Genomic DNA, 14974 nt, shown 5'->3' with positions numbered 1-14974 from the left:
TGGATGAATCCCAATAAATACACCTTTTATTTGACTGATTTAACAGATCTGATTATACAAACGCCAACACAGAGCTCTGAAATAACAGGACCAATCAGCGAGACAATGACTGTACATTCTTGTTGTGACCCTCCCATGTTCTGAACCCCATGCCCGCCCACCACCCTGCCAGCAGTAACTATTGAACTGTATCACTAGTGCTTGTTTCTGTACAAATAAAGCTCGGCTGCTCGCCCACCAACTACCGCACTACCTTTTCAGTGTCTGTCTGTCTGTCACCTTGAGGTTTGAGCAGTATAAACCACAAAGGGAGGTTTGGCCAATTGTGAAACGATGCTCTAAAGAACCTTAGGTGTCTTCTAACCAGGACTGGTGCTTGAGTGTAAAATCAGATTTTGTTGTATAATTTCATCAGGTTTTGGTTCATGTAGTGTAGCAGACAGAGCTGCTATAATAGTAGCATATGCAGTGTTAAGAGCTTGTAGTGTAAGAGCATAATGTTTTGGTTGAGATGCAAACAGCCAAAATGTCTCGACACACAGGTCTAGGTGAAAGTAACGTCCTTAATTTTCTATATCGGCATCACGCACGCTCTCAATCACACAAATACTGATAATGTTTGTCCCTCCATCTTAAAAAAACAAAAAAACAAAAAAAAAAAAACCAAAAGGATGTATGCAGTGTTGTTTCAGGCATTTTTTTGTTCTCAGTCTCTTCCCTTTGGCCAAGCATGACCACAGTACACTAACCCAATCACACAATCATCTCTATAGCATCTAAGTGCAGTTTCTTACACCCCTCAGAATTTCCTACAGTAAAAAACACTAACTGTACCATCACAATAAATGGATGGGTTAAACATCCTCATTTTCATCCTTGAAATTATTCTTTTTCGACCCACCTCTCACCCCCAGTGGTTCCTCAAAACCGTTTACGCTCGTGTAACAGACAGCCGTGCATGTAACAGTGACAAATACTCGCCCACAGCATAACAGCCAGGAAGAGAAGAGAGAGGAGGGGGAAGGAAAACGAGGCATGGAAGAAGGCGTAGGGAAAGGAGGGCGAGTTCCTCTCCTTCAGGAGAGTGAGAAACGGTAGGGAGGAAAGAAGTGTCCGACCCTGCTTCCCCCCCACTTCCGTCTTTGTGATGAAGTGTAGGGAGATTGTGAGGGGAGGAGGGATAGGGGAGGTAGCGGATGACTGAGGTTGAGGCGGGGAGAAATGAGAGCAGGGCGAAAGTGTGTTGGTCTTCATGTGTCCTGTCCGTCAGTGGCAGGCGTGTCATTGGCATTGGACAAGTCAGAGTCAGTCTCACGGCTGGAAATGCGGTCCAACTCCGCCTGTACGTCGCTCAGACCCAGTTTGGAACCTGCATGAAGTTTGAGTAGATACAAACAAACAGATGAAGGACATAAACACCGTAGTACACAGTAATTTATTCAGAGCATTACTAACTAGTTATTTTGAAATGCAATAAGCACAAAAACAGTAACATGTGGTTAAAATAAGAGCTGGGCCCATGGGTGGGGTGTCTGTTCACAGCAGGATTATATATGGGAAGTAAATTGTTAATTAGTATAAACACTGTGATAATATCATTTTAGGTAAATTGATTGTTATTCTAGTTTTGCCCAGTCTTATTTAAAATCATGTGTACTGTTTACAACAGATTCTCTTTTATGACGAATGCAATGCAACGTGCCAGAAACTATTTAAAAAAACAATAAAACGTGAGGGAGCAGAATAGAAACAGGATTTAAAAAAAAGGGAGATTTGGGGTTTTAGCTGTTAATAGCATCTCTGGCATCAAACATAAAAAAAAAAATCAGTAGAGTGCTTCCCTTAAAATTTTCATGGCTGTGGATGTAGTTAATAATATGTTAATGCTTCTGAACATAGCAAACACATGAGCATGAGGCACTTAATACCCCACATCTTTCCAATTTCATAAAACACTGACACTTCTTACAGTTTCTTAACACCTGCGAGCCATGGTTTTGGTTTATAGAAGTGTTTAAAACGGTCTTTTGTTCTGAAAATAAAAGTCATACACAAAAAATATTTTACAAAACAGGCATGGGATCATCTCCTGGACCACGACTTCAGTTCTCAATTTAAGTAATTTCTCACTTTAAAAAAGCAGAATCGACTTTTGATATGAACATAATCTACTTACTGGAACAATATAATTAAACAAACAACCTTTCTAGCTCAGCCTGTATCTGAAGTAAATGTGTGATTCAGGAGGCTCCCTCTCAGCATTGGATGCTGGAGGAAGAAGAAAGCTCAGGAGAGGTGGGTCATATAAAAACAAATGGATGCTTCAGAGGAAGAACAATGACATACACAAGCAGTAATTAATGAGGAATATCTCCCACACACCTTAACGTGGCCAGCATCCTCTGACTAGTGCATACATATACACACATTATGAATGATGTTAATAGTGAGCACTTACAAAAGACTATGAGAATGAAACACAGTCACACAGAGCTAAAGAGGGACACAAAGATGATGATGATGGTGCGAGTTTGTGTGATTGGTGGACACACTTAGACCATTTCATCTTTATCATTTTTATGTCTTTAACATGTTATGTGCATGTCTGGAGCAGAGAGGAGGATTAAAAGATGGAATAACAAAGAGAGGACAACAAAAAACTAAAAGAAGCAGAGTGAATAAGAATGACCTAAAAGAACTAAATCATTACTTTCTTTTTTTTTATCCTACAAAATAACAGTGCAGTGTTCCCACCTGACTTGCGTACGGTCCCTGGGGTGTTGTTGCCACCGCCTGGCGTCCCCGGGCCCCCTGTTCCTGCCTTTTTAGTCAGTAGACTATTGAAGAAGTTGGCCAACACACCCTCACTGGTCTGACCTGCAGAGCACACAGTGACCACAGTTTAATACAATGAACAGCGCTGCCTGAGCAGGGGTCAGAGGTCGTGGTGTCAACATACCCGACTGTGGCATGGCGTTTGCTACGTTGGCAGCTGCAGAGCGATTACTGGTCCTGGGGGAGCCGGTGGGTGCTCTGCTTGTGGTGTCCTAGGAACAACAAGAGTTTATTTCACATGCATTAGCACTAAATAGAGAGGTTTCCTTTAATAAAGATGAGCACCCACCACTGGTCGTCCTGCTGTCGCAGCAGGCTGTTTGGCAAGCAGTGACTGCAGTTTGACTAGAAACACTTGGTCATCTTCTGCCTGAATCTCCTTTTCATGTACAATCTGTTAAGAGCAAAAAATAATAGGAATATAAATACTTTTTTGCCACTAGCTCTCCAGCAGCTAATTTATTAGACTGAATGAAAACCCTAAAGGACTGGCTACATATAGTACATAAAATGTAATGATCTGTATTGCACCATTAGCTTGACTTGCTTAAGAGCATATAGTAAACTTTTATCATGACTTTATGACTATGATTTAGTGTGTACCTTTCTGACTGGTGGTTTGACTATTACGTCCTCAAAGCTGTCCTCGGCTTTTACCGTCTGGAAGTTCTCATGTAGTATGGCAATCTTTTTGTCATTGTCCCAACCTGATGGACTGGTAAATACGACACAAGCTTACAAATCAAATTCTGTACCCCCACTTGCTTTTCCTCACACAAACACACTTACATGAATACGGCGTCTCTTTCCACTACTTGTGCCGGGCAGTGGAATGGAAAACCATAGAGTCTGTGAACCAGGTATTTGTACAGAATGTCCAGGTTTTTCATCTCCTTCACCGACGTGTAAATCAGAGATGCCCCGTCTGACACAGCTGTCAAGAATATTTTTCGCCACAAATTCTAAATAAAGAAGCAAATATACTGCTGTGATACAGAAATAAACATTGCTCATTGCTACCAGTGCACAGAAGAAGAGAGGCAGTGTGTGAAAGTGGCTCACTCTAAACACTATAACCCTAAATGTCATATGTTACCGCTCAGCATGTACAATTACTCTGACAACAAATGCGCTAGTGAAGGATACACTGCAGGCAGAAGCGTCTGATGTGGGACTGGATGAAGTCCAGGTGCTCGTCTCTGTAGTCATGCTCCTTCTCCAATGTGCTAATGGCGTCACACTGAGCACAGATAAGCAGGTGTAAGACAGAAGTGGATGTGTGAGTAGATGCAATAGGCACTTGGCTGTTTTGAGAAAAATATATTAGTATAGTACAATAATCCATTATAGAATGAATGATAAATGCATATCTTTCCACACAAGTCACTAATTGTCTTATAGAAGCTGGCAATGAGTGTGTTTACCTTGGTGCAGACCACCACCACTGGTATGCCCAGGTTATGTGTGAGTGTGTTGTCTCCCAATGGCAGCAGCACGCTCTCCTCCTCTTCGCTCCTTCTCTGTGGGGTTCCATCCTCTGCACTGCCTGGCTCTGTGTACTCCTGGAACTGCTTTACAACTACACATACACACACATACCCACAATCAAACAATAAACATGTGGCCTATGTAGACCTTTTAAACACAGAACAAACAAATGTGAACTTGTTTCCTCTGCCCGACTCACGCTTCTGCTCCAGCTCCCGTAGCGTTTCCGGGGGGACCCGGAGTTTGTCGATGTGTTCCCTGGCAACGGCGGCCCACTTCTGGAGGGAATCCAAGGCATTCCACGGCCGGGCCATGTCAACCGTTATCAGGACTAGTGTGTTGCTTATGGAGTCCACTGGTACAGCCACGCCCTGCAGACCTTTGTGGTAAAGGTCTCCATCCAGCACCCAAGCGTTACACCTCGTGTGGTCTGAACACAAGAAAATACAAAGAAAGATATAAACACAGCCCTATACAATAATACTCCAGGGTGATTCCTTTTACACTGTATGTGGCAAAAATTAGGCTTCAGCATCAAGTTATTCTGTTCAGAAACTTACCATCAATATCGTCGTCATGCACACTGAAGTATAGGTATTCCAAGCCGCGCCCCTTCATATATTCTTCAACCCCTTGTAGTTTTGCAACCAAGGTGGTCTTTCCTGAGCCCACCTCTCCTACACATACATGAACATGAAAAACGTAAATAACACAAAAATGAACAGAAGACTCCAACATGTTAAAAATAAGAAATAAATAATAAAACAATAGATAAATAACTGTGCATTAATACACAAATTGAACCTTGTAGATCAAGGTTGTTTATAACTTAATTCTAAATACCTAATACCTAATAAAAAAAAGTAATCACTAAAAATGTTGAAATCTTACAGTTGAGCATTATAACTATTACTGCTTAATCTCAGATATCATTGCAGTTAATGGGATCAATAACAAATCTCCGCATGTATAAGAATAAATATAAGTGCACACATACACAGTAAGCGGTCTACCTCATTGATCCAATATGCAGCGTTCTGTGTTTGTAGCATTAATGCTAACCTCGACTCTGACAGCATGTCAGTCTTGTTTTGCATGGTTGGGTCGTGTATTCCATCATACACCGACAGGGGGACACACACGCGCCATAAAGCCACACTTGCTGATGTTGTTATGGGCAGTAAAGCGTTATAGATGTTTTAAAGCACACACACACACACACACACACACACACACACACACACACACACACACACACACACACACACTGCGAGCTAGAAAGGGGGTATGTTGCGGATCATCTGTGAAGCCACTGTGTGTTCGTGACAGAACGGCACAATATAAAAATATAAATAAAATGGTCTGTCTCACTCAGCAAGATCTCCATCCACTCTAGCTGCTACTAGCCTCCCTGCATGCTAGAATGACTTGCAGTGTTTCAAAGAGGCCCGACGCCCTCCCATAACATGATGAAAGCGTGCCAGTGTTTGCGGACAAATGCACCTGTCTCTCCGTTAGCGGACGCACCGGCTGCCAGGCTCGCGCACCGAGCACAACCAGTCGACAGGCAGCTCACGGTCTTAGCCATCGAGCAGAATCAACGCGACCAGGATGATGTGATCACCAGCTCCAGGGATATTCAAGCTAACGGTGCCTATTGGCTAAGCCTGGAGACTGCGGCCACACACACACACACACACACACACACACACACACACACACACACACACACACACACACACACACACACACACACAAACAGATACCCACCCATGACCAGGACATTTTTCCCGGACGGTAGCTTGGATCTTGAATGGGTTGACACTTCACTCAGGATGGTGGACCTGCAAACACAGATGCCCCGTTACAACACGGCCCATTCATTAACAAACAGCGAGCAGCTAGCGCGAGCTAGTGCTGTTGTGTCCCCCGGTGCCCAGTCAGTCTGGTGCTGATGCTAGCTAGCTAGCCCCGTTAGCAGGCTAGCTGTCAAACCATCCCCATCCCAGGACAATGGAGCCGCTGCGAACACAAACCCCGCTCACGACGACCCGGCGTTAATCGTCCGTTACCCACCACAAATTCTGCCCGTCCTCCTCATCTGCGTTGGAGCTCTCCAGCGTGCTCTTAGGTCCAGTGGAGGTGGAGGATAATAATGCACTCCTCCCTGAAGTCGCCATTTTCGCAGGGCTTGTAAACCGAGCGGAGCGCCCGGATGTAGCAGCTGCGGGCTAACCTAGCCTGGTGCACCGTGCGCCGGGGCCGGGGCGTGGTCCGCGCGCACAAAGCTGGAGTGTCATCCCCATCCATGAGGCGATCTCATCCTCAGAGAGACATACAGAACCGGATCTGGACTCCTTACCCGCAGTGACCTACTACTGAAGTCACAATGCACTTGTGTCAAACACACATTTTAACATTTTCTGCAATAGGGGGCAATAACAAATACAGGTTATTGTAAAATAGAATGACTAGAATCAATAATCTCTCACGTTAAATCTATCTAAATCTGTCCTGTTTAATACATACCTTCAAATGATTGTTCGGTTTATGATTAATGTGGCACTGCGCCTAAGCTAGAGGATGGAAATAAAGCTCTAATACCATGAAATACCGTGAATTGATATTTAGGCCTTATTGCGTACAGAAGTTAGTAAGGTCACTTCAAAAACGCACTAATTTAGTTTTAGTGTACAAACACAAAAATCATAAAGTTACTGGACCATAATGTATATTAAGAATTTTTATTTTGTGGAGCACAACCATGTTAAACTGTTCTCAAGCCGTCATTATTGAGCGCACAGTGTGAACTTTAACCACCAAACGGTCTCAGGTGTGCGGTCATCGCTTATTACAAAACCACTGAAGCGCATCGCAGCCAATCGAGGGCGAGAAGCGGAAAATGAGTTTGCTGAGCGCTTCGAGGAGAAACCACGAGGTGGCGCTCGCGCACCGCGCCGCGCGTCCGCCGGTCCCGCGGTGCGCTCGCTCTCTGCGCTCCCCGGTGGGAGCCAGCGGATTCGAAACTCCAGTTAAGTGGCGCACCATCCACCTCCTCCCAATCTTTCACCCAGAGCCAACCCAGGCGCACGGAGCGCATCCTCGCCCAGTGGGAATTAACAATCACTGCTGTCAGGCGAGTCAGCAACAACCCGAGCGATCTCCGCAGGGCAGGGAACAGAGGGAAACATATAGACAACGAGAGTGAGGAGAGGGAGATGGGTCCGGAGACGGCGAGGCATCCGTGATTGGCAACTAAACGGCGGTGGTGAAGTTCTCCTGCTCCGCTCGGATCTTTGTTTCCCGGCTCTCTGAGGTGAGTTTCGCCCGCGGGAGACGGGAGCATCCCGGATAGTGCATGCCGCACCGGCGCACGGGAAGCCGCGCAGGAAATTCCCATTTCTACGCTTGTCTTGTGGACGCTGGACGTCAGATGTTTATTGCCTCGTGCAGCAGTGAGCTGTTTAATATTTATGATTCAACTGCCCGTGTGACTTGGAGGGCTTATTAACAATTCCGGACAAGAAAACTATGCAGTCAGACCACAACCCAGACGGAATTAGATTTATTTATTTGAGAATATACTAGAAAAACACGCCGTGGGGAAGGGTTGAAATTGAACTCTGTTCTGGAGTGCCAGAAGACAACATCGCGCCCGTGAGAGGGGGGACATCCGCTCCATTCGGTTTCTCCCCCCTTGCCTCTCCCCCGTCCGCCTCCCCGCCTCCCTCCAGCGCCTTCTCCCACTCCCACCTCTCTAATCCTCCGTCGCCCTCGCCGGCTGCCCGTCTCTGTCAGCGCTGCAAGTTGGAGACAGCCGACACTTCTGACACTCCCCTCTGCCTCTTCTCAGACCCAGCCGCTTTAATGTCCCCACTCCCTCGGCTGAGCACACGGCTGTCACGATTGTTATTCCACGGAGGGACGCACAACACACCACGGAGTTTTCCTCAACGTCTGGCGTCACTTATCTCCGTCTAATAATCAATATGCGACCGTATGTAAATTGCATTGCATTAGAGTGTCCGGGACCTTGTTGTTGGCTAAATTATTAATGTCACATCCCGTCCGCACACATGCACAAATGAAGCTGCATGTTGACTCACACACACACACACACACACACACACACGCACACACACACACACACACACACACACACACACACACACACACTGAAGGGTCATGACAGTCGGGCAGTGGCTGCTTGCCACAGTGTGGAGAATAACAGCTGACAGTTAGAGGCCTCCAATGACTTAAGGACGCGAGACTTAAATGGTGCAGGAGAGTCATTACTGTTGCAGTTTTTTTGTTTAAGCGTTGTTTTTCCTTTTTTAGATCACACCAGCTATTTTGCAACATAACATCAAGCGTCTCCGTGTTCAATTTGCCCTCTGCACAGTTTGTGGCACACTTTCCACCAGTGGTAATGAAGGGAGATATGAAAAATAGGTTGCACTTTGCTGCACACATATATTTAGACCCTGTGATTCTATATTTGGGGAAATGCAGCAAAACCCCTTCTATGCATATGAGTTATAGTGTACGAAGAGCAAAAAAACAAGTTATCAGATTGGACCAGACCACATCTTTGGATAAAACGATGTCGTGAAGTGTAAAGTGAAAATGTTTGTCGCCTCCGGCAATTTGCAACAACGCACGTGACGGCGGACGCTTTGCTGAACTGTGAAATACTCTGCACTCAGCTCTCATCCAGAAACTCTGGATGGAGAACTCGTCCACATCCTCTCTCACTATCAGTGTCATCTGCTGTCAACCGGAACAGACGGGCATCTGCTGCTTCCTGCTCACACACACGCACACACACACACACACACACACACACACACACACACACACACACACACACACACACACACACACACACACACACACACACACACAGCTCTGTGCGCACATGAGGACACACGGCTCCGCTGTAGAGTATGCCACACACCTGCCCTGTGCGTCCATCCCTGTCCGTTTGTCTGTATACAGCTCACTTTGTGCTAAGCTAAAAATAATCATCACAAACTAAGACACACATGGAGCATAAATTATGGAAGACCGAGAGAAAGAAAGAGAGAGAGGGAGCAAGAGAGAAACATTCAGGTCAGAGTCAGACCCAGTTCCAAGAGCTTTACTCCCCAAGGATAATACTACTCGACCGCTTCGTTAATATTCAGTTTGAACCATAGAGCACATCAGACCTGCATTTATCCGTTAGCTTGAACTAACAGGACTGAGGAGTTATTTAAGTTTACGGTCAGGGCCGGCTGCACATTATGAGCGGGGAAATTAATTCAGTGCAGTGAAAATAATAATAACACATTCATAGTCTGGGTTAGGTCTTTAAAATGTCAAGAGTGTACAACGTTCACAACTACATTTTTATGTTATTTCAATAATTTGTCATAGGGGAACAAACAATGATCGCCGTTCCCCCTGGGTCCTGTCCGTAGCTTCACACTTAATACATGAGAACGGTATCGATTGTCTTTGGACTCTACAAGAAGAGCATTGGCATGTGTGCCAATGTGATTACATCTCAGGGATTACACGCAGTTGAGAAGCGATGTGAGTGGTTTCAGTGAGTCTTCTCAAAGCAGAAGGATGAAAATGTGACCGTCCTGGCCAAAGGCCCAATTAGGCCCGATTCAATGAAACGCATGGGTAGGTTATGGATCAGGTAATGGTTTGACTTAGGGTTAAACTCCAGCGAGCAGCATCATCTAACCAGGAGGAAAACATCTGTCTGGCAGTGATTAGCTGCTTGACGGCGTTCAGGGACTGTGAACTCTATAGGCTGCAGTCGGAGGAAACCTGAGGAGAAACTGCTCTGGTTACTCAGGACAGTCCGCTTTATGTTTGTACGGGAGCTGAGGTTTGGGCCCAGTGCTGGAAAATAGATAAAAGGTTTTTAAAATAAATTATAAATACACAACCGTAACTCTTATGTAAAAGTATAAACGTGTGATACCTTCCTCAGCAACATGAATCGATTGATGTATCTGTGATAAGTGTCCATGTGTGTGTGTGTGGCTGTGTCTACAGCTCATGAACTCCCCTAGTGTTGCTCTCACACCCATTACCCTTACAGCTTTGGTGGCGCTGCCATAGGCAGATGTTAGCCCGACTTAATTGCTCCCGACTGCAGCGTTCACATTTGTCGCACAAACGCGAGAATGGAATTAATCATCGGCGTATGAACACAGGTGTTTGCAGTACTTTGGGATGATTCAACGTCTGTTTTTAGGCTGGAGGTGGGTGATGTTATACTGGGAAGCATGCTGCTTTAATGAAGCAGAATAATTCACATGATGGACGGGGGTGAGATAATTATCTCCTGTTACCTATTGATTATTACTGCTTATGTGACTATATTGCAAGTGCTCCTATGGGATTCATTAGTGTTTCTTCTCTTCCTAAATTAACCTGTAGTGTAGTTTGTTCTCAGATGAATTCCCTAGACCTTAGGTTTGATGAGTCTTTAGATAATTTTACCAGCATAACACTACTTTAAACTTGCTTCATGATTAACATTATCCCGTGAATGCACCCAGTGAGTGTTGCGCCCATTAGATGCTTAGCAATATTCTATTTAGGGACTCTGAACCGTATACACTGTGTGGAAATCCGAGGAGGGAGATCTCAGCAGAGCCTAATGTGGACGCGTGCGTGTCTATGTCCGTATGTGCGCGTGCTGCACGTGCTAGGAATCCAGCCTACATTCAGATGGGTGTCGGCAATAATGCGTGGAAATGCATGAGTGTGCATAAAACTGCACAGAAGGATTTAGTCTGATATTGAGTGGCTTCAGAGTCCTGACCTTGAGTGGGTTGAGTCCTGCCTGCTTAGTCAGGGCCATCGCATCTGCTCGAAGCAAACAACAGTTCAAATAACCTGCATCTGTCTGCGGGTATGGCGACGATACGGTAGAGCGAGCGATCGAGCGAGCTAGCGAGCGAGCGCTAGCGAGCGAGCGAGCGAGCGAGCGAGCGAGCGAGCGAGCGAGCGAGCGAGCGAGCGAGAGGAGCGAGCGAGCGAGCGAGCGAGGAGCGAGCGAGAGCGAGCTAGCGATCGAGCGAGCGAGCGAGCGAGCGAGCGATCGAGCGAGCGAGCGATCGAGCGAGCTATCGAGCTATCTATCTATCTATCTATCTATCTATCTATCTATCTATCTATCTATCTATCTATCTATCTATCTATCTATCTATCTATCTTCTACCCACCATAATATTCTTTCTCTCTGTCTTCCTTCCAGTGTGCCATTGTGTGTTCAGCATGAGCAACATCTATGAGTCTGCAGAAGCCACGCTGGGCTTCATCAGCTCTCCATGCCTGACGAAAGTGGAGCTGAGAGTCGCCTGCCGGGGGATCTCGGACCGCGACGCCCTCTCAAAGCCGGATCCTTGCGTGGTGCTGAAAATGCAGTCACACGGACAGTGGTTCGAGGTACAGTAATGAGGCGGAACGGGGGGAACCAGGTGCAGCGCATTACTCCAGTTACATAAGATGAAGGTGGAACGCCGACAGCACTTATTTGTGATTGCAAGGCGTTGTGGGCGAGAGCAGCATGTTTCATCTAATTCAAAACCATTTAGAAAAGGATTTTTTGTCTTTGTTATAAAAATGCATTTGAGGTGGTTGTTATTCAACATTAGTTTCATACTATAAACATTTTTCTGTCAGGTAGAAACTTGTCATACCACTTTTCCTTTTAAAAATCTCTACAGTCAACAATAGAAACTTGGCGCGACTTTAAATTCACTTTAAATTTAAATGATCATGCACTGTACAATCAAGGAGCTGAGCGATCGCGGAGAGCTGTGATTGGGTTGTTAACCTTCTCGCGCTAAATTGCGAGTTACGGTTGATTTTAATAAATGATGGATTCTAATTTTCACAACAGGCATCACAAATATGGAAGACTGTTGTTTTGTCTCTCTGTTGAAAACAAGTTGACACTGAGCACCCGACTACATTCCATGAAATCATGAGAAATGTTATAAATAAAGGGCTTCAAAGAGAAATATCTTCTAGGAGAAAATAAAAAAAAAATAGTTTACTCCCTGTGTAATAAAGCAGTGTTAGATTCAAAGCATATGCTCATCTATGCGTGTTTATGTATTTATATATACAGTAGGTGTTAAACCAGCTTTACTTGTAGCAGTGATGTCACATAAAGTGTCAAGTCTGTGCTTTACAAGGAATCACATACTTAAAAAGCGTTGTTTCACCACTGGCAGTAACCACTCACTGGCTTAAGTTCGTAACGACGCAGCACGGGGTGAAGAAAAGCGGAAGGATCTCCAGAAGGAAACATGTTTTCATCTGTCCGTGTTCCTCTTCCCGTCTGTGGGAGAGGCCGACGGGGCCCGTGCACGGCCCTCCCTCCTGAATAAAAGATAAACACAAGCATTTTCACACATTCGGCGAGACAGTGACTCACGGTAACAGGCGAACATGCGAGTGCGTGGATTCACACGCGTCCTCATTCACACACGCTGTCGCAGGCACAAAGGCTGCCACACGGAGGCCACGCACACACACACACACACACACACGTTACATTTCCACTGAGGCTCCAGATCAAGCGCTCCAAAAGTAGTGCAGCGTTTTTCTGTCTTTGGAGACTTCACAAACAGCTACTTTACAGCATATTGATGTGTTAGGCTGAGAGGGAGTGAGAGGGGATTTGCGTTACAATATGTGGGCATGTGAAAATGGAGAAACGGTCTCACATCAGATGGAGAAACGTCTAATTGGATAATTGTTTGAAAGATGTTTGTGCATGTTCTTTCTTTATCTCTGGACTTTTGTGTGTGTGTGTGTGTGTGTGTGTGTGTGTGTGTGTGTGTGTGTGTGTGTGTGTGTGTGTGTGTGTGTGTGTGTGTGTGTGTGTGTCCCAAGGGTTATCAACCAGCAGTGAAAGGCAGCCCATCATTGCTGCAAGTCTTGGATGTGTTTTGTTTGGCAGCGCTGAGAGACTTTGTTTGGCTCTTTATTCTTTTTCATGTGTGAAGAAATTCTGAGATCACTGTTATCAGAGTTTCTATAAACGCCTTAGCTGTTTTTTAGCCATCAAGAAAAAATCCATAATCCAAGTTTTCAAGCTGATAAGTGTAAACAATGTGATAATGACTATTTGTGGTAATTGCTGCACCACTGAACAGTCTGAGGCACACAGCAGCAGTGTGTTCAAGGCACTCCTCGTACTTCAGTCCACTCCATTTGAAGTGAAACTGCTCACATTTTTAAAAAAGCAGTTATCAGACGCTATTTCACAAAACCAGGCTCCCACCGTGTGGATGGAAAGAAACACAAATAATATGAAGCATAAATGTCTAGAGTCTGAAGAGGGTGACGGCTACAGACGCTCAAACGCCCTGTTGAGTTATTTTTTACGTACACAACTCAGCCCACTGCTGTACCAGCCATGATTTTCATTAAGATATGTGGGACGTATCGACCCTGTAGCTTTTGTGAGGAACAGTAATCAGGACGTCGGTCATAAAGCGACTGGTTAGATCTCTTAGTCAGAAGGTGAGGGCCCTTTGGATCCTGGATAGACGCTTTGCAACGATGATGTGTGGTTTTAGTTTGAAAATGGAAACTCGACGTGAAATCAGTTTCCTGAATTGATGCTAAGGGGCCGATGATAAGCCATTGTTGGAAGCGGCTGCGAAAGGCTTTTGTAGATAGAGTAGGTCAATTAAAAAGCTCCTTTCTGCCTTTTAATCAAAACCTGGCGGGCGAGTGGCAAAATGGCATTTTTGGCTCTAAGACTATGAAGTTGGTGTGAGGAATAGAAATTACAATTATCTGAGGACAACTGGTAATCAAATTAATAACACATTAATATTGTTATTTTAATTCTTGCTCTAAGTGACTGTAGAGGATGGGGACGCGCGTTGACCCACCGCCAGTAATGAAAGTAGAGGGAAGCTACTCAAGTGAGACGGGAACTAAGTAGCTGCCGGCGTCACTAGGGGAAATGGCAGGAGGTTATTCCAGCGAGGGGCGAGTGGCTGAATAGCAGCTACTAATAAAAACGACAGGGATTTTCGAGATTCCGAGATAAATGATAATGGATGCCCTAATTAAAAATAGCAGAAGGCTACTGAGTGGGGTTGAGATGAATGAATGCGTGGTTATGGACGAACAGCAGCAGCTCATTGAAGTAAGGTGAGAATAGTGGAATATGTAACGGGAATAGCATCAGGATGAGGGGAGGGATCGGATTCCTGACACGAGAACAGGAAGTCAAACCGCACTAGTAGATGTGCAGAATAACTAAGAAACGGCCTCCCATTCTGTCACCAGGTGGACCGTACGGAGGTGATCCGCAGCAGCAGCGGCCCCGTCTTCTCCAAGATCTTCCTGGTGGATTACTACTTCGAGGAGGTGCAGCGGCTTCGCTTCGAGCTGCACGACATCAGCTCCGGCAACAACGGCCTGCGCGACGCCGACTTCCTGGGAGCCATGGAGTGCACCTTAGGCCAGGTGACGTAACTGGATGTGTTTACAATGAGTGCAATGTGTGAGAGGTGCAGGCTGGTTTATGTAACGCGTAGCACAGTTCACTGAGCTTCACTCATAGGTTGCTGTAAGATTAGAGAGGGGAACAGTAGCTGTGGGCTGCATCTTG

At 45.5% G+C, this 14974-nt stretch overlaps 2 protein-coding genes across 2 annotated transcripts in view; one reads left to right on the top strand and one right to left on the bottom strand.

The window, feature by feature from the left end:
* On the bottom strand, nucleotides 1–6594 carry dync1li1 (dynein, cytoplasmic 1, light intermediate chain 1). Its single transcript, XM_029167234.3, has 12 exons — nucleotides 6400–6594; nucleotides 6094–6167; nucleotides 4884–5000; nucleotides 4523–4753; nucleotides 4260–4414; nucleotides 3982–4075; nucleotides 3625–3760; nucleotides 3439–3550; nucleotides 3125–3229; nucleotides 2960–3047; nucleotides 2755–2877; nucleotides 1–1369 (listed from the first exon to the last, which is right to left on the bottom strand). Exons 1-12 carry the CDS (start codon nucleotides 6501–6503, stop codon nucleotides 1251–1253), a joined length of 1458 nt encoding a protein of 485 aa, XP_029023067.1. The 5' UTR covers nucleotides 6504–6594; the 3' UTR covers nucleotides 1–1250.
* A 743-nt stretch (nucleotides 6595–7337) lies between these two features.
* cpne4b (copine IVb) overlaps nucleotides 7338–14974 on the top strand; it is a 16440-nt gene continuing 8803 nt past the window's right edge. The window contains exons 1-3 of the mRNA XM_029167209.3: nucleotides 7338–7639; nucleotides 11588–11778; nucleotides 14650–14829. Coding sequence (XP_029023042.1) covers nucleotides 11608–11778; nucleotides 14650–14829 — 351 coding nt within the window. The 5' untranslated portion in view covers nucleotides 7338–7639; nucleotides 11588–11607. The remainder of the gene's footprint in view (nucleotides 7640–11587; nucleotides 11779–14649; nucleotides 14830–14974) is intronic.

This window comes from Betta splendens, chromosome 11 (assembly GCF_900634795.4).
Source record: "Betta splendens chromosome 11, fBetSpl5.4, whole genome shotgun sequence".
NCBI classification, from domain to species: domain Eukaryota; kingdom Metazoa; phylum Chordata; class Actinopteri; order Anabantiformes; family Osphronemidae; genus Betta; species Betta splendens.
Note: the sequence above shows the minus strand (reverse complement) of the source record. Positions and strands in the feature narration are given on the sequence as shown.

Coding starts and splice junctions, on each gene's coding strand:
- dync1li1 (XM_029167234.3), bottom strand. CDS start 6,503: ATGGCGACTTCAGGGAGGAGTGCATTATTATCCTCCACCTCCACTGGA. Junction 3,761..3,981: donor CAGACGCTTCTGCCTGCAGT/GTATCCTTCACT, acceptor CAGCTGTGTCAG/ACGGGGCATCTCTGATTTAC. Junction 3,551..3,624: donor GAAAGAGACGCCGTATTCAT/GTAAGTGTGTTT, acceptor CGTATTTACCAG/TCCATCAGGTTGGGACAATG.